Below are 22,805 nucleotides of genomic sequence, written 5' to 3' on the forward strand. Positions count from 1 at the left end.
ATCTGCCACTGCATCGAGAGATTTAGGACAAAATAAGGAGAGCGAAAGATCTCATTGGTACAACTTTGCTGAACAGAACTGCCAAGACTGATCATGTTACCACATCTGCAGACACATGCGCAGTGACCCTCCACACCGAGAAACCAAGCCAGTACAATTGCTTCCTTCTGGTTTAGGCCCCAACCCTACCAAAATATCAAAGCCAAAGATACATAAAAACAGAAGTTGTTGTTTCTTTTTATAAAGTGTATACTTAAACCAATACTGCTTTAACAAACTACCAGTTAGGTAGATTCAAACTTGTTTGGAACAGAACAGCTTGCTCTGATCTCTAAAACGTGATTACATAAACATCAAAGTAAGTTTTTGCCAGTCATTTAATGTAAAAAAAAAAAAAACCAAACCCACCACCAAAAACTAGAAAATCTCAGGATAAAAATTTTCTGTGGAGTTAATCTACAAGCTTTTTTTGAAGCTGTCAGAAGTGCCGGTGACACAAGTAATTCAATGTACTGAATCCCTGCTCCTCTGTAGTTTGCCATGAGGCCTGAAGTTAGCCTCTTCCCCACCTCTCCAGACATCCTGCTACTCCTTGCAGCAGCAAACACTTCAAACCACTCAGTTTCCAAAGTTTCACCTGAAACCCCCGAGGCATCCAAAGATGCCCATGAAGGGAAGGATTAGCTAAGACAATAGACAGGCTAATGTTTCCCTCTCCTCACACAGAATGGATATTTATGAAGAAAAAAAAAAAACAAAGCGAGACCAAATGCCAAGACAAGGCAGGACATTTCAGACCTGAATAAGGTGGGGAAAGAGTTATTGATGTCCTATCAAACACAACTTTTTCCATTATTTGTGCAAAGCACTTCACCGATGTGACTCATAGAAAATATGCAAAACTAGTTTAGCTTCTACTTCCCTCTGCAGCTCTGTTACTCCAGTTCTTCGACAACAGAGCTTTGGCAAAGACTGCCAAATCGGAGGGGAAATGGAGCCAAATGCTCCAAATATAAACACCAAGAGGCAAGCGTTGCAAAAAGTCTGATGGAGCTAGCAGGCCCCAGTAGGGATGCAGCGTACCTCTCCCAGCACAGCCATGGGGTGACCCAGCAGCTAAGGGAAGGCTTTTTGCTGGGCACTGCCACAAAACTGGTACTGTCTTTTTACCGTAACAGGCAGCTGGGCAGCTTTAGGCAACTCAGATCACTTTGCCATGCTAGCAGGGCTTCAAGTCCCTCTTATAAATCGTATGTGAACAGCAGCATTCAACGAGGTTAGCGATTTTGGGCTCCTCCAACCAGAAACTCGGGCAGTGAGACTTTAAAAAAAAAAAAAAAGGGAAAAAACAAACACAAAACTGTTCTGTGTTAGTTCTCCCTCCTGTTGTCACTCCCCTCCCCCAGCTTGTTAACTAAACTTTTCCTCTCCCAGGGAACTTTCTAATCCTTCAGCGAAGCTGTAATGGATTCTGAATTCGCAACATCAGGCACTTTGCAAACAGACTTCAACGTGAATCAAGTTTACCATGAGCTCAAGAAAATATAGGGAATTCTAACAATCACATAACTAGAAGGAGGATATAAACGGGGAAGAATAGTACTGGAAAATTGGTTTTCAATCTTGTAAAGAAGGAGCATACACCATTCCCAGGGGCCCGGGTTAAGGCAGAACATCAGAATGAAAATGCATGCTGCACCGTTACCCAAAGCAGCAGATTATGGTCAAACAGCATAACTAAAAGCAGACTTAAGAGCTAAAAATCCTATGCTCTGTTTTCAAGAATTATTAAGGACAGAAAAAAAAACTTCTTTGTAAATTCAAACCTGAAGACAGTCACCTAACTCTGATATTAATCCAAGTATTTTGAAGCCAAGTATCTGGAAGGGATTTTACACTTTCCTGTATCCCTCCCGCCCAGCCAGTCTTTCTGCAGCCCTGCTGGTGACCCTCCCGGGCCACAGACTTACAGTACCTGTAGGAGTTTTACGCTGAACTAGCGATTCTGAAACGGAGTTGTGAGAAGAGCTGACAGACGAATTGGGAAGCCACTTCCACCCACATTAATTCAGGAGAGCAGTAGTCCCCACAGCGTATCAACAAAACTTGTTATTTACCATCAAAGACGTGTAATACTAGCAGACTCGGAAAGTTTTGAGGGTTTTGGCTGAGCACCTTCTGTTTTCTGCAGAAAACAACAGGTTTAGGTACTAAATTGAAGTTAAGGCAAACTGCTGAAGTTTGAGAACCACACACTTACCTAATGAAGCCAACTTGCTTGCTACAGGTTTAAACAACACGATAGAGAAGAAGCGATACTGAAGCCATCATCTTCTACACAGGAAGAAACAAAACTAGTTTATGGGCCACTGAGCTGGGTTAACTCCTGGGTTTGTCTCCAGCCTACTGCGTGACTTGGGCTGATCACACCTTTGTCACTCATTTTCTTTTACAATATGGCCTCTCCTATACAGCTTTAACCAGCTGATTACAAATCCTAGACCAATTAAGAGCTGCTCTTTTTTTTTTTCTTTTCTTCTTTTTGCTATGTTCATAATAAATGCAACCTGGTACTAAAGCTAACAATAAATATTTAAAGAACAGGTAAGCTGTCAACACAATTCAGCTAGTATGCCCCAGCTGTATATTTAAACTGCTATTCAAATGACTTAAAACAAGAATTGCATTACAACTGCTATTCTTTAAATAAAAAAAGGAGGCAGAAAGGAAGTTGCAAGAGCTGCCTTTATGCCTAAATTTATATCCAGAACGGAAGTTTACTTGAAGCAAGGTGTAGGAGGTAAAGGGAAGAAACACAAAAACAGAACTTGAGCATCCCTTCGAAACAACCTGGTTCACTTGGAGGCCTGGGCTGAGCAATGGGCAGAGGTCCACGAGCAGGGAGGCAGAACCGGGCCCACGCCTTTAGGCGAAGTCTATCCAGCAGCACACAGCCGGCCCGCTGCGCCACTCCAGACCGTGCCACCTCCTGCAGCAGGGACCAGGCTACTGTCAAAATGATCGCCTGAGATACCCCAGGAAAGACAACAGATGAAGTGAGACAGTGTAATCAGAATTGCCCCTTCTTGTTCTGAAGGGTGACTAGTTAGCCAGAGAGGGGATTTTTTATAATTATAATGCAACTAGCTCAAGTACAGCCAAACCTTTACAGATATCTGATTTACGTGACCATTTCCCACTCGCTAACTACAAGAAACTTGCTAAATTAAGCCATGAAATTCAGCCAGATTTAGCCATGCACAAAGTCATCTTCTTTACAGTTAGGACTAACTAGGATTCAGAGGCAACCAGGAAACTCTACAGCATTAGTCAAGCTAAAAATCTCCGAATATGAAGTTGTAGCCATCACTCCAGCCTCACTAAGAGAAGGGTCAGGATGTGTTCGGCAACATCTGAAAGCAAACACCGAGTTTTAAGCAACTACGCCTGATAAAAGAAAAAAAAAAACTTAAATTAAAGCTCAGCAAGAAGGCTGAACAAAAAGAAAAAAAAATAGTGTCCTCCTAGTAAATATTAGAAGATCTGCACCACCACCACCAGTAGCACTTCCTCAGGGTAGGAGGGATGATGTCATGGCTGCACGCTACAGCATTGTCGGGTTCGTCTGGCTACACGCTGCTAACGGGACACTCCCTACAAAACTGTGACCGCACAGTCAGTTTTCTTGGTATCAGCAATCAGTTTAATAAGTGTTCAGAGACCTGCAATTAGCATATAAACGCAGTATAACCACCAAGCAAAAGAAGAAGAAAAAAAACACAACAGAGAAAAAAAAGCAAAGAGGAGACAGCTGTAACAGGGTGGCAAACAAAGCTCCAAAGCATGAAAGAGAGAAAGGAATGTGGTTAAAAAATCTCCCCTAAGGAAGAATACTCTGTACGCCCAAGCTCCAGCTGTTTGACTTGCCCCGCTCCCTCCTCCACTCTATTATCCACTCTGGCTGTGCTAATTTAACACAAACCGCCCGCCTGTGTCAACTGTTGAAGGGGAGATTCGGGTAAGGCGGCCTCGGATGTGTCTGGGCTCCCGGTGCAGAAAGGAAAAAAAACTTTAGGGCGGAAAGTTCAGGTGCCTTTGGCGGGTCGCTTTGTGCCGAGAGCTTAGGAGGGAAGGCAGCGAGAGTCCTTTCCCGCTGCAGCCTCTACCGACTAGAGCTTTGCCACCGCCTCCACACGCACCTCAGCTCTCACAGGGCACCCAGATTTGCATGCAGGAAGATCTGCCCTCATCAACAAAGCCACGCAACTCCCAGCAAGAGGACCCGACTGCCCCCAATTCACAGCAGTCACTCCCACGGATAAGACAAGCAGGTCCGAAGAGTCAGGACGAAGGAAAAAAAGGAGGGAAAGGAATAAACCCGGCCAATTTTAAAGTCTGGAAGCCTGGATTTCCACAGGGAAGGTATTTTCACGTTTGAGATACTGGGGGAGCGCTGCGAGGGTTTGGAAGTCATATATGCAGCCAAAATGGCGCTGAGAATAAAAATATAATTTAAAGGAAGGTCGCCATATTGTAAACAGTGAGGCAGGGAGACACAGAGACAGCAACCTCCATTATTCCCAGCAGCTGCAGCAGCACGGAAGCGCTGGGAACGTCAAGGCCTTGGTGCGGAGACGCCACCGCCGCTTCCCCCCACTCCGGTCAGGACCCTCCGGAGGCCCCCCCGAAGCAAAGCACCCTTAGAGAGGGGTGAGGAGAGGAAGTTATCCGCTCCGGGGGGGGTTTGGAAGGCCGGGTAGGGGCAGCAGCAAAGCAGCCAGGCCATGCAGCCAGCGGCCTTGCTCCTCTCCAAGGCCTCTCGGCCACTGCTCAGCACAAAAAGAAAGGAGGGTGGTGGACCCCCCCACCCCCCCGGAGAAAGCAGCCAGGGGGCTTTTCACCCCGGCCGCTGTGGATTACTCTCGGGGGGATCAACCTGAGTGGGGTTTGCACCTTCTTTTTGTTCCTCGCCTGCTACGCTCGGCCCCATGTCGCCCCCCCCCTCCCCGGGCAAGGCAGGGACCTAACGGAAAGCGGGAGCCGTTGGAGGGAAGGTGCTGCCTGGGCCGGGACGGCCAGATCCGGAGGGAGATAGCGCCGAGCCTTACCAGCACTGGAGATGGAAAGCGGCGGGGCAGTGATCGCAGCACAGCAGATCCCCTCCTTCCTTGCAGCTATCGCAGCTATCGTGGTTAGTGGCCCTGCCACTTCGCCTGGGCTCCTTCTCGGGCCTCCTGCTCTTCTTTTCCCCATCTTCGCTCTTGGGGGGAGCCAGGAGGGCTTGGATTTGCTGCACATGCACAGACAGACAGAGAGGGGCTCTGAGGGGCTGGGACGGACCCTGACCCCAAGCGCCCTTCTCCCAGCCGTCTGCCGGGGCAAAGCGGTCCCGGGCCCAGCTGGGCCGGGGTGGGGGGGGGCGGGGGGCACACACACACGGTACAGGGCCTCGGCCGGGCCCGCCCCGCCCGCCGGCCCCGTGTCCGGGAGGGCCTCTCCCGGGGATTGGGCGAGCCGCCTCCGTCCCTCCGCACTTCCTTGTATGGCCACGGGGCTCCGGGGGGGGGGTCCCTCGCCATTTTGCAGCCCCGCGGCCTCCCCGGTCAGGCCTCCCCCCCCGCGGCCCGGCTCTCACCTCCATGAGCCCCCCGGAGGTGTCCAGATCGTAGACGATCGTCTTGGTCTCCATCTTCTCCCACATTCATCCAGCCCGGGAGCGGCCCCGAGAGCCCCCCCCCCCGGCGAGAGGGAGCAAAGCTGGGGTGGGGGTGTAGGGGTGTGGGGGGAGCGGCCCCTCAGCGGCGGCGGCTCCGCGTCGAGAAGGGGGCGGCGGGGGCGGGCGGCGGGGCCTAGCCCACGGGCCGCTGCGGCTTGCCCGTCGTCCTCCTCCTCCTCCAGCCGGGCCCGGGGGCGGTTGCGGGGGGCCCCGCGCCCGCTGCCATGCCGCGCAAAGGGGGAGGGAGGGGGCGGCGCGGCCCCGCGCCCGCCGCCGCCGCACACGCACCACACACAGGCGGCGCCGACGCTCAGGGCCCCGCCGCCGCCGCGCCGCCCGCGCATGCGCAGACCGCGCCCCGCCGCCTCCCGCTCGCGGCCCTGGCGCGGCTTGGGGCGCGGGGGGGGGAGCGGGGGGTGGCGGACGCGCCGCTAGTGCGCAGGCGCGACGCCGGCCCCGCCTCCCCCGCGCGCCTGTCTCGCTCCGCCCCTTTCCCGCGCAGGCGCGGCGCGGGCGCGGGAGGGGCGGGGCGAAGGCGGGGCGGCGCGCAGGCGCGTGGCTGCCGTCACGTTCCGGGGCGGGAAGGGAGGGGGGAGAGGGGGGAAAGGGTAACGCGGCGTCCGTGACGTCACGACGCAGGGCGGGGTGGGGCGGCGGGGCCCGCCCGCCGGCAGGGGGCGCGCGGCGAGCGGCGCGCCGGGGCGGAGGGGGCGGCACCCTGCTCTGACGTCACCTCCACGGAGGCCACGCCTCTTAAAGCGACAGTGGCACACACACACGCACACCCCCCCGCCATGGGGGTGCTGTCGGGGGGCGCAGGGTGGGGGTAGGGATGTGGGAGGGGGGGCTTAAGGCGCACCCTGGGCGGGGCGCACCCCCTTTCCGGGCTTCGCGGCTCTGCTGAGGAAGACGCCACCGCTTCTTCTAAAACACCATTTTTTATTAATGAAACAACCAAAAGATGGGGGGAATGTCCTCTTCAGACCGGGGGGCGGGGGGGGGGTGGCTGGGGCCGGGGCCGAGACAACCAGCCCGGACGGGACGCGGCGGGGGGGGGCACAGCCATGCCCGGTACCCCCCTGCCCCCCCCGTCACCCCGGGCTGGCGGCCCGGATCCGGCCCCGCGGGGGTACCGGGACGTGGGGTGCGGGGGGGGACACGCCGGTGGCAGCGGGGACGCCCCGGGGAGGGCGAAGCAAGCGGGGGGCTGGGGGGGGTCGGGGGACGCAGCATGCTCGGGGTACGGGGTGGGGGAGCACGTCCCTGCGTGGCAGTGAGGGGAGACACGGGGTGCAGGGGGGGCCAGGCCCTGCGTTGGGGGGGGTTGGGGGCACCCCCATGGCCACCCAAGCCCCTCGCTCCCCCCCCGGGGCTTTGCAGGGTGTCCCGCTGCCCCCTCCCCACTGCAGCCCCGGGGAGCCCTGTCCTTACCTGGGGGGTCCCTGCGGCCCCGCTCCCTCTGCCCGGGTCCCCCCTCCATCACGGGGGCTGGGGGGCCGCTGTGCCCCTTCGGGGGGCTTGGGGGTCAGGATGGGACCCGGGGACCCCTCCTGGCTCAGGACCCCGTGAGCCCGGAACGGGGGGGTGGGTGACAGGGAGACTCGGGCAGACCCCACAGGGGTCCGGGTGGGTTGGGGGTGGCAGGGGGGTGGCCAGCGCCCGGGTCGGTCCCGCTGAGCGCTCGGCTTGAGTCTCCTTGGGAGAGGTGTGCCCAGCCCGTGCCGGGGGCCAGCGGGCACGGGGGGGCCCAGGAGGGGTGGCTGCAGCGCCCAGCTCCACGCTGCCCACACCTAGATGGACACCTCATACTCCCTTGTCTCCTGCAAAGAAAACAGACTGCGAGGGGTTGGACACTCGGCGGTGTGACGGGGTGCCCGGGACAGGGACGGGGCATCTCCCACCCCATAAGGCCCTGGGGGCATATCCCGGACCACAGACGGCCCTGGGCATGCATGTCCCATCCCACGTGTGGACCAGGGATGGGTGTCCCAGGTGATGTGTGGTCCCTGGATGCATGTCCCATCCCACATGTGGTCCAGGGATGGGTGTCCCAGGTGATGTGTGGTCCCTGGATGCATGTCCCATCCCACGTGTGTCCAGGGATGGGTGTCCCAGGTGATGTGTGGTCCCTGGATGCATGTCCCATCCCGTGTGTGGTCCCTGGATGAATGCCCATCCCATGAATAGTCCCTGGATGGATGTCTCATCCTATGCATGGGCCCTGCATTGATGTCCCATCCCATGTGTGGTCCCTGGATTGATGTCCATCATGTGAATGGTCCCTGGATGGATGTCCCATCCCATAGAATGTCCCTGGATGGCTGTCCCATCCCATACATGGTCCCTGGATTGCATTGCTCCATCCCATGTCTGTCCCACCCCACACACAGCTCCTGGCCCACAAGGCCCATCTGATTCAGGGTCCCCAGGGTGCTCAGCCCAGGGGTGGGCGCGGGGGCCAGTACTTACTCCTGTCTCGTAGGTGGGGTTGTCGAAAGCTGACTCCACGGTGATGTGGTCATAGGGGTGGGAACCAGCGAGGGGCAGCTGCAGACCCGGCTTCCCCTGGAGTCTGTGGGGAGAGAGAAGCTGGGGTGGGCAGTGGGGGGGGCCATGGGGACCCCATGGGGTGGCGGGGGCCACCCAGCCACTCACTTGGAGAAGTAGAGGTAAATGCCCCCAATGAGCAGGGCCACCACCAGCACGGGCAGGAAGATGGCGATGGCAACGTTGGTGCCCTCCAGCGCCGTCCCTGAGGGCACGGCCTTGGCCACGGCTGTCCAGGAGAGTTGGGGGCTCACCGAGGGGTCACCTCACACCAGCTGCACCCCTGGGTGCCCATCTGCACCCCGGCACCCTAGGCTGCCCCAGCAAACCCTTGCCCTTACCATCCAGGTTGCGGTTGCTGTAAAACTCATCGTAGGAGGCTGGAAGGGGTGGAAGAAAAAAGCCAGCATCAGTGGCAAGAAGTGGGGTGCCAAGTGGTGCTGGTGGGGTGCTGGGTATGGGGTTGGGGGGTCCTCTCACCAGCCTTGCAGATGGGAGGCGAGCCGCTCCAGTGCGAGGGGTGCCCGGGCAGGCAGCGCAGGCTGCCCTCACCCAGCAGCACCCGGCCAGCGGTGCAGGAGAAGCGCAAGGTGGCTCCTGCCGGGTACAGCCGCCGCTCGGGGGTCTGCCGCCCACCCGCCGGCACGCCAGGGTTGTGACAAGGCTCGTACGTCTCCGCTGTGGGACAGGGGCACAGTGGCATCAGCACCCATCACTGGTTTGGGTGGCGTTCCTTGGGAGGGGGTACCCAACTCACGGATGCATTTGGGGAGACGGTCGCTCCACTTGGGTCCCCCCACGGTGCGGTCGTGGCAGGTGAGGGTCCCGGCACCCGCCAGGACATAGCCCTTGTCGCAGACATACTGCACGGTGGCTCCCACTGGGAATTTAGGGCTGGAGACCACCCTGCGGCTGTGCTCGGCATCCCCGGGGTCCCGGCAGGAGGTCACTGCGGGTGGGAGGGACCGGCGGTGACGGCGGCTGCCGGGGATGCGCTGCAGGGCAGGGGGACGCCGGTGGCCGCCGCTCACCCCGCTCGCAGGAGGGCAGGTCGCCGCTCCATGTCAGGTCCCAGTGACACATCAGGAGGTCGGTACCAGTCAGCTGGAAGCCAGGGTAGCAATGGTAGGTGACCACGGTGCCATGGAGCAGCTCCGGCTGTGAGGACGTCTTCCAGCCATTGGCAATGTCCGGCAGCTCGGGGCAGGTGTCGTTACGGGGGACCTCTGTGGGGACGGTGGGGTGAGCAGGGTGGCAGGGACACTGGGGACACCAGGGATGCCATCCCAGCGTGGGGCTCACCGGAGAAGTGGATGACGAAGCCTTGCCGGTAGGCACCGGCACCGGCACCAGGGTCAGACTGGAACTGGACGGTGACATCAGCGGTGGAGGCGTAGAGCTTGAAGCGGCCGTGGGTGCCCGTGTACTGGCCCAGGATTCGTGCTGTCAGGTCGTCCCCGTCATAGAAGGTCAGCACGTCCCCCGTGCCCAACCGCAGCCTGTGGTGGCAGGGCCATGAGGATGGGGGGTAGACAGACCCCCCCCCATTCCCCCAACCCCGGTTGCCCCTGCACTCACACGCGGACGTCCAGCATGACGCGTTTGTCCTCCTCCACGTGCAGCCCCCAGATGCAGTCCTGGCCCTTGCCGTACGCCTCCGGCCAGTTGGGTGACAGCACCACACCGGCCGCGTCCGTCAGCTCCCCGCTGCACACCGCTGTGGGCACACGCTGGGCTTGGCACTGCCACGGGGGCACCCACCACAACACCCACCAGCACCCACCACCCAGTGTCCAGCACCCACTGCAGCCCCCCTGCTCCAGCACCCACCATCCACATTGGCTCCGGCTCAAGCACGCATCATGGCATGGTGGCTCCAGCATCCATGACAGCCCATCCCTGCCTTCAGCACCCACAGCAACCCCCAGCACCCACTTCAGCACCCCAGCTCCAGCACCCACCATTCCCGTTGGCTCCGGCTCCCACCATGTCCCTCAGCTCCAGCATGCACCACGGCATGGTGGCTCCAGCATCCATCATGGCCCATCCCCAGCTCTGGCATCCACAGCAACTCCCAGCTCCAGCACCCACAGCACCCCCCAACTCTGGCACCCATGAACGCCCAGCTCCAGCACCCTGGCCCCCAGCCCCGGCGCCCACCACGGCATGCCGGCTCCGTCTCGTTCCATTGTGGGTCGCTGGGGTCGACGCACTCAATGATGGTGGAGCCCTGCTCCAGCGTGTAGCCGGGATCACAGGTGAACTCCACCGTGGTGCCCACGGGGTAGCGGGGGTCGCTGGCCGTGAAGTTCCCGTACTTGACGAAGGGCTCATAGCAATGCCCCTGCTCGAAGGCTGTGGGCACAGGAGCAAAGGTCCACAGGGGCCAGGTGGGTGGAGGGATGCCCGGGTGCCCCCCTATGCCCCAGACCCGTACCCTCATAGCGCAGCGCCATGCCTGCAGCAGCCCCACTGCTGTCGGTGGTGAGCTCCACGAAGAAGTGGCGCCCGGTGCTAAGCAGCCCCTCGATGGGCAGGTACTCCACCTCATAGGAGTCATACACTGGTGGTGTCTCCACGTTGTTGCCATTGCGGATGATGAGCCTGCCGAGGCATGGCGGGGGCAGGGTGCTGTGCTGACTGTGACCACCAACACCCCTCCTTGGGCATGGACAGTAGCACCCAGCCCCAGCCATGGCCAACAGCACCTACCCTTGAACATGATGAATAGCACCCATTCTTGGGCACTGCCAATGGTATCTTCCTTGAACATGGCCAACAGCACCTATCCTTGACCATGGCCAATGGCCAACAGCACCCACACTTGGGCATGGCCAACACCACCAATCCTTGAACATGGCCAATGGCACCTATCCTTGAATATGACCAATGACACCCATCCTTGAATATGGCCAATGGCACCCATCCTACAACGTGGTCAACAACACCCATCCTTGAATGTGGTCAACAGCACCCATCTATGGGCATGGCCAAGAGCACCCATCCTTGAATGTGGCCCATGGCACCCATCCCCATCCTTGAACTTGGCCCTGTGCCTGGTGTGGAGCTGCCCCAGAGTACCTCCCCACCATTCCCCGCCTTGCCCTGTAGCCAAACCTGTCGTCATCCTCTGCCAGAGAGACCTTCTCGAAGTGGAGGTGCAGTCGGTGGCCAGTGGGTGCCTCCAGCAGCCAGTGGCATGTCAGGTTGTTGCTGTAGTTCCCGGGGAAGCCGGGCGAGACGATACGTCCCACCGTGGCATTCCGGACCACCCCGCCACATGCCGCTGCAGGAGAGGGGCCATCAGTGGCCGGCTGTGCCATGTCAGCTGCGCCATGTTCCCCCCAGGTGCCGGTGCTTACCGAGGCAGAGGGGCTCGCGGGCGCTCCAGAAGGGGCGGGTGGCATTGCGGCAAGTGAGCCGATGGGCGCCGTGCAGCTGGTAGCCGGCGGCACAGCGGAAGCGGGCGTCCCCGCCGGGGTGCAGGCTGCTGACTGAGACCTCCCCAAAAGCCGGCCGCGCCGGGAAGGGGCAGCTCAGCAGGTAGGCTGGGGGCAGGTGGTGACATTATGGGGTGGGATGACAAACCCCCACAGGACCCCAGCCCACCCTGCACCCAGCACCCATCTCCCCAGCCCGCCCCAGGAGTGCCTGGGTGCTGCAGGGCTGAGTGACACAGAGCCTATGGCTGCTGGTAATGATGCTAAATGAGGCTGTAATTGCTCATGCCAATTAGCTCTCCATTAGCGTTCTTCCCCGGGTCGGTGCCCGCTTAACCTGCCAGCGGCACAGATAAACTCTGCCGTGCATCACCACGCTCCAAATTAGCACCGTGCTGGTGGGGGAGCCCTCGAGGGGGTACCAGGGGGTCCGTGCTGGCAGCAGGCACTGCCCCATACCTTGGTAGTGGAAGTGGTAGGAGCCAGGGCTGGGGGGCCGGGGGCTCTGGAAGCGGAGGGTGAGGAGGTTGGCAGGGCTGCGGATGACCTGGCCCCGCAGCAGGAAGGACTCGTTGGCCAGGAGGGTGGGCTCCAGGCCCCCTGTGCTCTCCACCGTCAGCGTCTCCCCCTCTGCCAGGCTGATGTTCTGGACCTGCGGGGCATGGCCAGGGGTCACCGCCCTGGCATCACCCCAGCACCCGGCTCAGAGCCGGACCTCAGGCAGCTTGCCCGCGGTCGATAGCGCGCTGGAGATCGTCTGCGCGGGGCAGCGCCTTTCAAACACGGTTGGCAGCGCCATAAACCATCCTGCGGTAAGAAGAGCGGCAGGGCCCAGCCAGCGGTTCCACCGGAGCACTGCGGCACAGCCGGGCCCACGCCGACAGCCAGCCCTCCGGAGCAATTTGCTATTAATGATGTTAATTAAGCAGTGCTGCGCAGCGATGAGCAGCAGCACTGGCAAGTACTGCTGTGCGAGCTGGAGGAGCTGGGGCTGACCGCAGAGCTGCTCACCGCCGGCTTTCGGCAAGCCATGGCACTGCCCCATGGTGGCCCAGGCGGTGGGGCCAAGCAGAGGTGGGGACACACGGCCACGTGCCGTGGATGAGAGCAGCACGTGACCTCGGCACCGCAGGAGCTGCTGCCAGCCTCTGCTCCTGGCAGGTGGGTGCTGGGTTTTCCTGGCTCTGCACCAGGGCGTTGCACCCACCAGCATTGCTTACGCCTTCCCCATCAGTGCTTCGGTAATTAAATCCCACGTCGCTTCTTCCATGGTGGGTGCCAGCCATGGCAGCCAGTGGGCATGGGGATCCCACCAGCTCACATGCCTTCATCCCTGCCCCAGGGCCCGAGGCTGGGTGATGGCCTGAGCTGTCTTTTCTGGATTGGGGACATGGGGACAGGGACAAGGACAGGCACAGGACGGCCTGTTTGCTGCACTGTGGGTGGCCACGCAGCTGCAGCACAGAGCAGGGGACGGGCCATGCTTGGCTGTGGGCACTGGGCACCCCATCCCACCCCAGCCCCCAGCTCACCTTGAGCTCCACGCCGTAGCCAGGGTAGACGGAGACGGTGTAGGTGCAGTCCAGGCTGCCATCATAGGGGACCCCAGCCGGCTCCGGGGACACCAGCCAGCCCTCGGGGCCCGCCAGCGTCCGGTTGCAGGGGACTGGTGACAGAGGAGATGCCAGCTCAGCTCCACTTCACCCCAACTCCCCCCAGCTCCCTCCCCAGTGCTCACCTGGCCCCTGCAGCGTGGTGACAGTGGTGGTGGTGATGGTGGAGGTGGTGGTGGTCCCCTCCTCATCCCCAGGGACCACGGCAGCCCCAGTGTGGGGTTCCAGGGAGGTGTCAGCAGTGGTGGGTGCCTGGCTGGGGGATGCGGGGCCTGACTCCAACACCCCAGCGGGGGACCACGAGGGGTCGGCACCCGGCACGGCCCCCCACGCCTCCCCCCATGGCCCTGGGCGCCCCGCCGGTGTGGTCAGCGGGTCGGTGGGGAAGGCGGCTCTGGGCAGGGCGGGGGTGCGTGGTGGAGGCTCAGGGGCCGGGGGGCCGGGGTCTGGCTGGAGGGCATTGGCAGGCAGGAGGGGGCCAGGGCCGGCGGGTAAGAATGGTGCCTGGCCCAGGTAGTCCTTCTTCAGGAAGGCTTCATGCAGCAGGTCCTCCAGCAGCGGGTGGTGGTTGAGGAGCTTCAGCGTGGGCGCTGTGCTCACGAAGCGAGCCTCCGCCTCCCGCTCCGCTGGCGTGGGCAGCGCCGTTGGTTCCCCCTCGGCCTCAGCGCTCTCCCCTGATTTCCTTTCCAGCCCGTTGAAGCCTGGGGGAAGAAGAGAGAGCGTGGAGTGCTGGGGACCCATGGACTGATGCTGCATTGTAGACTGATGGTTCATTCTGGACCAGTGACATGCCATGGACCGGGGACTGGTGATGCACCAGGGTCCGAAGCTTTCCTGCAGACCAGTGCTGTGCCCGCTGTGGCACCCAGGACCAACCCTTGGATATGGACTGGTGCTGGGCCAGGGATGGATGCAGCACTGGGGACTGACACTGCACCCAGGAGCAATGTTGGTGTGATGCCACAGGCCTGTGCTGCACTGGGGAGCAACATTTCAGTGTGGACCAATGCTTCACCACAGGCCAGCACTGCCCCGAGGACTGACGCTGCCCTGCACACCAATACTGCACCAAAACTGTGTCGGCGAACAAGTGCATCAACCATGTGCAGTGGGACCCTGCCACACCTCGCTCCAGCACCCACCAGGCGCAGTCCTGACAATTAAGCCCTGGCTAATTAATGCACAGCTGCAGCTTGTACCATGTTAAGGGGTGTCCGCCCCTCCTGTGACCCAGCCCTGGTGGGGACAGCCCTGGGGTTGGGTGTCCCTGGTCACAGCTTATCCCTCTCCATGGAGGTGGCCATCCCGTGCGAGGGTTCCCCAGGCCCCCGCATCCCTCTGGTGCAGCCACGCAGGTGACTGCCATGTCAGCCGTGACCGGTTGCACGGGGATGCCACCGGAGCCTGAACACTAGGACCCTGCTCCAGGCCACCAGTGTAATGAGACGGTGAGAGCTCATCTTCTCCCCATCCACCCCCCAGCCAAGCTGTTCCGGGGCAGTGTCAATCCACCAGGAACCTCCTCCCTGCTGATGCTCCCCACCTCCCACCCGCAGCCATGGGGACCCCCCTGCCACAGCCCCCCACCCTCCCATGCATTAGCCCTTGAGCAAATCCCTGGTGTGCCCAGCCTAGCTGTTTACAGCCTTTAGACCAAAACCAAAAGTATTTAATCAGCCCTAATGAGCCACCCAGCACCTCTCCCTGCCAGATCCAGCACTGCACGGTCCCCTCTCCGGGGGGGCACAGCTCCCCAGCCCCACTGTACCATAGCAAGGGGGATGCCATGGTGGGCCCCAGCATCCCTCCGTGGCGTGGCGCGGGGTGTGAGGCCGTGATAGTGTGTGGGCACGTCTCGCCGCCGTGCACAGGCGTTGATGACACGATACTGCCAATTACCGGGTAATTATACCGATCCGTAGCAGGGCAGGCCCCCGCGAAGATTAATTACTCTGCGACTGCCACTTTTAAGGGACTATTAAGAGACATTAGCTTGGGCAAGCAGCGTAGGGGGAACTGCTGGGTGCTGGTGGGCATCCCCACTGCCCCGGCACCCACCCTGCGTCCCCACTGCCCCGGGATGGTGACGATGCCCTGGGCACACCCGCATAGCAGGGAGGCGAGCATCCAGCCGCACCAACTCCGAAAGGTTCACTTGCCCCCCAGCAAGGCTAGAATTATTTTTTAATAGGATCCATTTATTTGAACATAAAAGTTAATGAGTTTATACTGAAGGGCGCCAAAATCTCTTTTAGGCTTTAATAGCAGATTAGTGCTCAGGGCCGGGCCCTGCGCCTCTGTGGCCGCCCCACGCAGTGAAGACTGGGGCAGAGATGCCCACCCCAGCTCCCTGCACCCCCCTGTCCATGGCATCTCAGCTGCCCAGGGTGCTGGGGAGCACAGTGGTCTCCACTGGGGCTGATGGGTGAGGGTAGACCCCACAGCAAGGCTCCTACAGCAGGTCCCATCTGGGTGCTGTGGCACTCTGAGCTGGGCAGTACCTGGGCACTGGGTGTGGCCCTGGGCTCTGCGTGGTGCTCTGGGTACCACAGGATGCTCTGGGTACCACGGGATGTTGCCAGCACCAGAGGATGCTCAGGACTAGGGATGCTCTTGGCCCTTGGGGGATGCAGGATGCTCAGGGCACTGTGGGAAGGCAGTGAGTGCCCAGATGTTGCCACACATGCCCCTTGAGCATCACAGGATTAGAGCCTCCGCCTCCACAGTTGGCTCTAAGCAGCTTATCTCCAGTGACTGTGTCACAGCTGTGTCCCTCCCGTGTTCCCAAGGTGACCAGGGGGTGGTCACAGGGATCCCTGCTACCCAGCACCCACCCCTCCAGGCCTTGGCACGCAGCAGGGACCCCCCCAGGTCTCAGGGTGGGCACAGACCCTTGCAAAGGGGCCATCAAGTCCCCACTATCTGGGTGCCCACAGGGGTCCCTTGGCATGCGTGATACATTCCCACAGCTGCAGCTGGGCCGGGGTCCTAATCCCTCACATCGGCTTTGCTGGGCGGGAGTCTATTAACAACAGCCAGGAGCCAGGGAGATGCTGGAGACTAATCTGGCTGTGGCGGGCAGCTGCCCCCCCGGCAAAAATCGATGTTGCCTGCTGTCACAAATAAATAAATAAGGCGGCACGCGGCCACCTGGGGAGCACCGATCGATGCTGCCCACCAAGAAAGCAATAACACAGCGCCCAGCTCAGCGGAGGGGACAGGGCAAGGCCCTCAGCTGCCCCAGGAGCATCACGGCCCCACGGCATGATGGTGCTCCGTGCCTCAGTTTCCCCATCTGTATGAGGGGGCTGGCAGCCTGGACAGGCAGGAGGTACAGACAGCCAGATCCCTGGCACAGGGGGAGGGCAGGGGTTGGGGCTTGCAGGAGTCTAGGTTTATTTTCCAATTTAAAATCCAATCTGGCTTTGCCCCCGCGACCAGGGCCGGCAGCCGTGATGAATGAGCTGTCAGGCAGCCGGCACCACACTCCCCCACCCATGGCCCCCAGCCCCCCCCAGTCCCCACAGCGGGCACAGCAGCGGGGACATGCCTGGTTGATGCCAGATCCCCATCTCTGTCCCCTGCTTTTGTGGCCCTGAGGGATGGGGACCCCCAGAAGGGAGGGGAGAGCCCTCCTGCCTGCCTCTGGGCGTGAAGACCCCGTGGGCAGGAGCAGGCAGGGAATGAGGGTGGGCGCAGGTGGTGGGTGGGCAAGTGTAGGCAGCGTGAGAGTACAGGCAGTGTCAGGATGCAGGCAGGAGCGTGTGGGTGGTGTAAGAGCACAGGCAGGGACGGGTGGGTGCAGGCAGCGGGTGGGCAGATAGGTGTAAGCAGGAGTGGGTGGGTGAGCACAGGCAGGTGCACACAGACTGCGTGAGGGTGCAGGCAGGTGCAGGCAGGGCTGTGCAGCCAGCTCCCCACCACCCAGCCCTGCTCCCCATGCCACCCAGCCCACACCATTGCCACCCAGCCATCCCACTGGCCCCCGGCGCAGCGAGCTGGGCACCCCGCTGGCACCTACACTGGCACCCGTGTCCTGCTGCCCCATGGCCTCCTCCACCATGGCACCACCAGCGAGCCCGGATGCCCACGGCCAAGCCGGGGCTATCAGAGCACCCAGGGGGGCAACCCAAGGGGCTGCCCCGGTGCCACTGCAGGCAAGCACGGCCACCAGCCCCAGCGGCTGCCAGAAGAGCCCAGCTTTAATATTCATGGCAGCACTGGCGGGGAAGCGTTTGACCTTGTATGTTTTGCGATTCTCCTTGAATTGAACAGTCATTTACCCGCTGACACATGTCACATGTCGCCGCAACTGGTTCCCTGGAGCATCGCGGTGGCGGCAGCCAAGTGTCGGCTGACATACCAAACGCCGAGCCCCGAGCACCACCGACACTGAGCGGGCGTGAGGGCAGAGCCCGGCGGGCACTGGGGTGCCCATCCCTGGGGTTTTCCTCCCTCCCCAGCTGATGGGTGCCAGCGGTGCCCCCGTCCCTTCCTCACCGCCCACGGCCCGTGTAATCCCACTTTCCCCCGCTCTCCCTGCGGAGCTAATGCATTTGTACAGCAATTTCCCTGAGCAGCGGCGGTGATAAATTGCATGTCTGCTGCTATTTCGGACCTGAGCGCTGGAGCTGCGCCGTGCCATGTCCCCCCTCCCGGTGCTGACAGCGCCTAAATCAGCCCCCCCAACCCTGTGTCAGGATCCCCTGTGACAGAGCCCCCACTGCTGGGCAGCACCCACTCTGAACCACCCTAGAGTGCTCACGGCACGGGTGCCAGCTCTGGGCTCCCCCAGGACCCCACACAGCTCACCCCCCCGGCACACCCAGGGTGGCAGAGGGGGCACTCAGCCTGCAGGGCATCCCTGGGTGCTGGGTCTGCCTGCCCTGCGCAGGGCAGGAGGCAGGCAGGGAGAGCAGAGCCCCACTGCCCTCCCAGCTCCCCTTCCCTCCACCCGCTGCCGGCGACAGTAATTGAAATCTGGTTGCGGGAGGCAAGCGAGAGCCGCTCGTCGGGCTCCGTGTTGGGCTGCTCAGCCATGTCATCTTCCCTGCAGACACCATTCCCTTCCCACGGGTGGGAAGCACGGAGCATCGCTGCCTGCTCCTGCCGGAGTCAGCATCCTGACTGCCTCCCGCACCCACCTTTGTCCCCCCAGGAATTCAACATGAGCATCCCCTTGTCAGCAAACCCCACAGCCTGCCCCATCACCGCTCCTCATGCAGGATGAACCATCCAGCTCTGGAAGCCACCAAGGGCCATGTGTTCCCCACTGCTGCCACCCCCCAGGGCAGCTGAGGACCACCAGAGCCCACCCTACCTGGGCATTGCCCCCACTGCCAGCTGATCTGGCATTGCAAACACCTCTCTCCATTTTTGCAGGGTCACAGCAGAGCTCTCGCGTCTGATTAATATTTGATCCCTTCAACACAGCTCGTTACTGCATTTAAATTATATATGTAATAACCCCTGCTGGCACGGCGAGCCTGTGGGCCAGCTCCTGCTGCTTCTCCCACAGGCAGGGGATCGAGCACATCCCCAACCCTGGCCGAAGAGACCCTCCAACACCTTGAAAAATTTGACGAGCGGCGCCGGGTCTCAGCACGGGGCAGGCCTGGCGGGGAACCAGGCAGATGGAGACATCCCCGGTTGCCTCTGACGGGGCCAGGCAACCCCTTCGGGAGAGGTGCCAGTCCCCCGGCTGGCCCCGTGTCCCCAGCAGTCGGAGGAAAGGATGCTGCCGCTCCCGAGCTGCTGCCTGTGACTGGAGGGAATCCATTACCTCCCTGGTTATAGGCAGCTTTCAAAGGCAATCTTTCAATTGTGTGCATTTAAAGAATTGATTGGAGGCGAAATTATCCTCTCCCGCCGGAGCCGCCGGAGACACAACTTCATCCGCCTCCCCCAGGGCCTGCCTGCGCTCACAGGGGGCCCAGCAGCCCAGGGCCAGCCCCGGCCCCCACCCCGGCACAGGGTGAGACACAGCCCTGGTGAACCTCGTGCCAGTCTGGGGGTCCCACCAGCAGCACGTGGAGTGTCCCCCCACTGCTCTGCACCACACCTAGGAATGCCCTTGTCATGTCCTTGCCCAGGCTCCTTTGCACCCCATTTTCCCCTCCGTGTTCCCGCTGCTCCGGCTCTGCCTGGCGGTTGCACAAAGCCTGGGGCTGGCAGCCCTGCCCGGCACAGCACCGTGTGCCAAATCCATCCCCACCAGCTCTAACCCGCAGCCGGTCCTGCAGCGACCAGGCTCCCAGGGGGACTTTGGAGGAGACTGGCCCAGCCCGCGTCCCCGCGGGGCAGCCCTGTCCTCCCGCCCTCCCTCCGGCTTAAGAGCATTATCCAGATAATCCTGGCCTGGCGGCATGGCAGCGTGGCGGTGAAGAACTCCTCCGAGGCACGCAAGCGACTAGCACACACACCGTTAATTACTGTACCAGACACCCGTTTCCTTCCCCAGCCCCCTCCTCACGCCGAGACCCCCCCACCAGCACCCACATCCCCAGGGACGTCATGTCCCCCAGATGCACCATCCCCGTGGGCATGGTGCATCCAGCTGAGGCTGGACAGCACAGCACAGCTCATGGGGGCACAGCCAGGCCCCGAGCCCCCCGCCACATGCTGCTTCCCGTTACCCCAGCCTGCCAGGACCCCAAATTACAAGGAGCTCCCTTCAGCATGACAAAGATGACCCCCAAAATAAGCCAGGCCTGCCATGGCTTTGGAGAGCTGGGGAGAGGGGGTGCGGTGGGACAGGGTGGATGGACCTGTGCCCAGCACTGTACCCCCCAGCTGCACCAGCACTGTGGGGCCCAGACCCCACTTTCTGCTGGGGTAAACCCCTGTGGGCACCGGGGGCTGATGCTGCCCCACAGCTGGGACAGGCCTGCAGGCCACTGCGCAGGGTAGCAGGAGAGAGACAGGACCAGGCCCTGCATTGCCCCCACTCAGGGGGCATCACCAATCCCCCAGCACAGGCAATGGGTCTGAGATCCCCCGTCCCCATGTTCCCCAGACCCACGTCATATCCCCACCACGCACCAGCCCATCAATGCCAAGTCAAGGCCACGGTGACACCGAGCGTGGCGATGCTGCACAGAAATCAGGGTGCTGGGCTGGGACCCCTGTCTGATGGGGGCAGGGAGCAGGTGGGTGAGCCCCATGGGCAGCTCCCAGCACATGGTGGGGGGCACAGGGTGGATGGGACCCTGTGGCTCCCAGCCCTGGGAAGAGCTCAGCACCTCCCAGGGCATCCCTACCTCTAACACTCTGGGAAATGCACATGCAGAGTTTAATTAACTTTATTGATATTCAGAAATTAGGGGACTGACTAGAGGTAATTGCTCATTAGAAATCATTAAACTGACATGGTAAGCACCAGCCTCTCTCAGGGGAAGCCTGCCCTGCCCAGGACCCCGCTCCCAAGACAGAGCCAGAAATAGGGACACCGCCCCCCCCCCCCCCCACCAGCAGAGCAGGAGATGGGGGTGCCGTGCTCTTGCCCCACTTGCTGCCCTGCAGAGGGTCCCCCACACTTGCCTCCCCAAGCACGAGGACTGTGGCGGCAGCCCCGGGTGGCGGAGCGAGACGGGAATAGCAGCGGGCACAGGGCCACGACACCCTTCCCGGGCTGGGCTCGGCTGCCAGATGGGGAGTTTATGTAACTCCCTGCACGGCTGCTGCCTGCAGCTCAGCCGAGCCGTGCGGGCAGCCTGCGCCCCACTGCCTGCATCCTGCCTGGGCTCCCCCAATGCCAGACCCCCACCCGTATCCCACCGGCCCCCCCCTCCAGCGCCAGACCCCCACCCCACGCATGCCACCCACCATCGGCACGGCCGCAGTGGACCAAGACACCCCAAGCTCCGGCGGGTCTCCCCAAGCCCCGGTGGGTCCCCAATCCTGGTTTTTGGGGGCAGCGGAGCCGCATGGCAGCAAGGCAGCCCATGCCCCGTGGGTGGCAGAGCCGACGAGCCGAGCTGGGTGTTGGCTGCTCTCCTGGGGAAGGACCAACACCCAACATCCGTCTTCCCTGCGCCCTCCCCGGAGCCGGAGGGGTCACCCCAACCGGGGCAGGGAGAGCCCCGGTCCCCCCACGGTAGGGACAGCACAGAGGGACCGGCTCACAGCCTGCCGGGGGTGGCTCGGAGGGCTGGGGGGAGCGGGTCCCTCCGGGCGGTGCCGTGCCTGCTCAACCCCCGGTGCAGCGGTTCTCCCCCCCCCAATCGCCGGTAATACCGGCAGAGGGGCTGTCGCCGGAGCCCGCCGGGGGCGGCGTTGCACCAGCCCGGCTGCAAACCGCTCTGCGCGCCCTCAGCCGCTCCCGTTCCCCGCGCCACCGGGGCGGGGGGCAAATAACGGGGGCGGGGGGGGGAATTCACGCTTCAGCGGGGGGGAGCGCCCCCGCCTCCCCGGGGGCGAGCGCAAGTTGGCAAAGTTTGGCGGCGACAAAGAGGGGCTGGGGCCACCGGTACCGGTCTGGGGGGGGGGAGGTTGGTGTGTATGGGGCGGGGGCAACCGGGATGGGGGGGGTAACCGCGGTGGGGGGTGTCGGTGCTTACCGTGGGCCGGGGCGCGGAGCAGCGCGGCGAGGAGCGGCAGGAGCAGGGCGGGCGGCGGCGAGCCCATGGCCGGCGGCGGTCAGCACCGCGGACAGCTCCGCGCTGCGGGCACGGCCGCGCCGTAACGCTCCGAGTGCGGCGCCCACAAATCCCGCCGCCCCCCCCCCCCTCCCGCCCCGAGCCGTAACGCTCCGAGTGCGGCGCCTGAAAAATCCCTGGGAGAGGGGGGCGGGGGGGGGCTCTCTCCGCCTCCCCCCTCGCCGTAACGCCTCGAGTGCGGCGCCCGCCAATCCTGTAAGCTGGGAAAGGGGGGGGGGGGCTCCTCCCTGCCAACCTCCCCCCCTAGCCGCACCGTAACTCTCCGAGTGCGGCGTCTTCAAATGTTGGGAGCTGAAGCCTGGGGGAGGGCTTGGGGGTCTCCTGCCTGCTCCAAGCACCAGAGACCCCCCCCCACAGGCTGGGGAGCCACCGAGGGATGCGGGAAAAGTCCTCGATGCCCACCCCATCATAGCCTGTCTCCCCCCCACCATGCTGCACCCTCCAGGACACTCACCCCAGCCCCACACAGCCCCCACAAACCCCCCCAGCTGCCCTTCCCCATCCCTAAATAGCCCCAACTGGGGCTGGGCTCATCATCCCCCAAGCAGGGAAACCTGGGCCCAGGGCAGTCCTCGCAGCTGGGCACGGACAGGAGAGGGGGGGGCCCTTATTCCTTACGGCGAGGAGTTGACACCCCCTCCCCAGTCCCCTGGCTGGGGGTCCCATTCCCCCGGGGAGGGCCGGGCGGCAGGGAGGGGGCAACCAGCCCTGCAGCAGGCAGATGGCGTTGGCACCAGTACCGAGCAGCTCTGCGCTGGCTGCCGGACGGCTCTCGCGTGTGTTAAAAATAAAAAAAAAAAAAACAAACCAGCTCTTTGTTTAATAACCCCCT

The 22,805-nt window shown here is 61.8% G+C and overlaps 2 protein-coding genes across 5 annotated transcripts in view; both read right to left on the reverse strand.

Annotated features, from left to right (window-relative positions):
• The window catches only part of PHF12 (PHD finger protein 12), a 33,007-nt gene extending 26,969 nt beyond the window's left edge, over positions 1-6,038 (reverse strand). For 2 of the 3 annotated variants that reach the window (XM_074845039.1, XM_074845040.1), the window contains exons 1-2: positions 5,636-6,038; positions 5,109-5,290 (exon numbers count right to left, since the gene is read on the reverse strand). In XM_074845039.1, the coding sequence (XP_074701140.1) occupies positions 5,109-5,290; positions 5,636-5,701 (248 nt within the window). In that variant the 5' untranslated portion in view covers positions 5,702-6,038. Of the gene's footprint in view, positions 1-5,108; positions 5,291-5,635 lie in introns of those variants that run through there. The other variant, XM_074845041.1, reaches the window with a different exon arrangement.
• Positions 6,039-6,635: 597 nt separating this feature from the next.
• SEZ6 (seizure related 6 homolog) lies at positions 6,636-22,054 on the reverse strand. Of its 2 annotated transcripts, none has more exons than XM_074845150.1 (17): positions 21,875-22,054; positions 13,442-14,017; positions 13,236-13,369; positions 12,163-12,355; positions 11,626-11,811; positions 11,381-11,549; positions 10,701-10,867; positions 10,424-10,618; positions 9,842-9,980; positions 9,566-9,762; positions 9,295-9,489; positions 9,021-9,212; positions 8,744-8,941; positions 8,605-8,643; positions 8,372-8,492; positions 8,186-8,288; positions 6,636-7,536 (listed from the first exon to the last, which is right to left on the reverse strand). In XM_074845150.1, exons 1-17 carry the CDS (start codon positions 21,939-21,941, stop codon positions 7,507-7,509), a joined length of 2,901 nt encoding a protein of 966 aa, XP_074701251.1. In that variant the 5' UTR covers positions 21,942-22,054; the 3' UTR covers positions 6,636-7,506. The 2 variants fall into 2 exon arrangements, with proteins under 2 accessions (XP_074701251.1, XP_074701250.1); XM_074845149.1 differs by having other exon boundaries at positions 7,293-7,552.
• Positions 22,055-22,805: the final 751 nt, after the last annotated feature.

This window comes from Strix aluco, chromosome 19 (assembly GCF_031877795.1).
Source record: "Strix aluco isolate bStrAlu1 chromosome 19, bStrAlu1.hap1, whole genome shotgun sequence".
Taxonomy (NCBI): domain Eukaryota; kingdom Metazoa; phylum Chordata; class Aves; order Strigiformes; family Strigidae; genus Strix; species Strix aluco.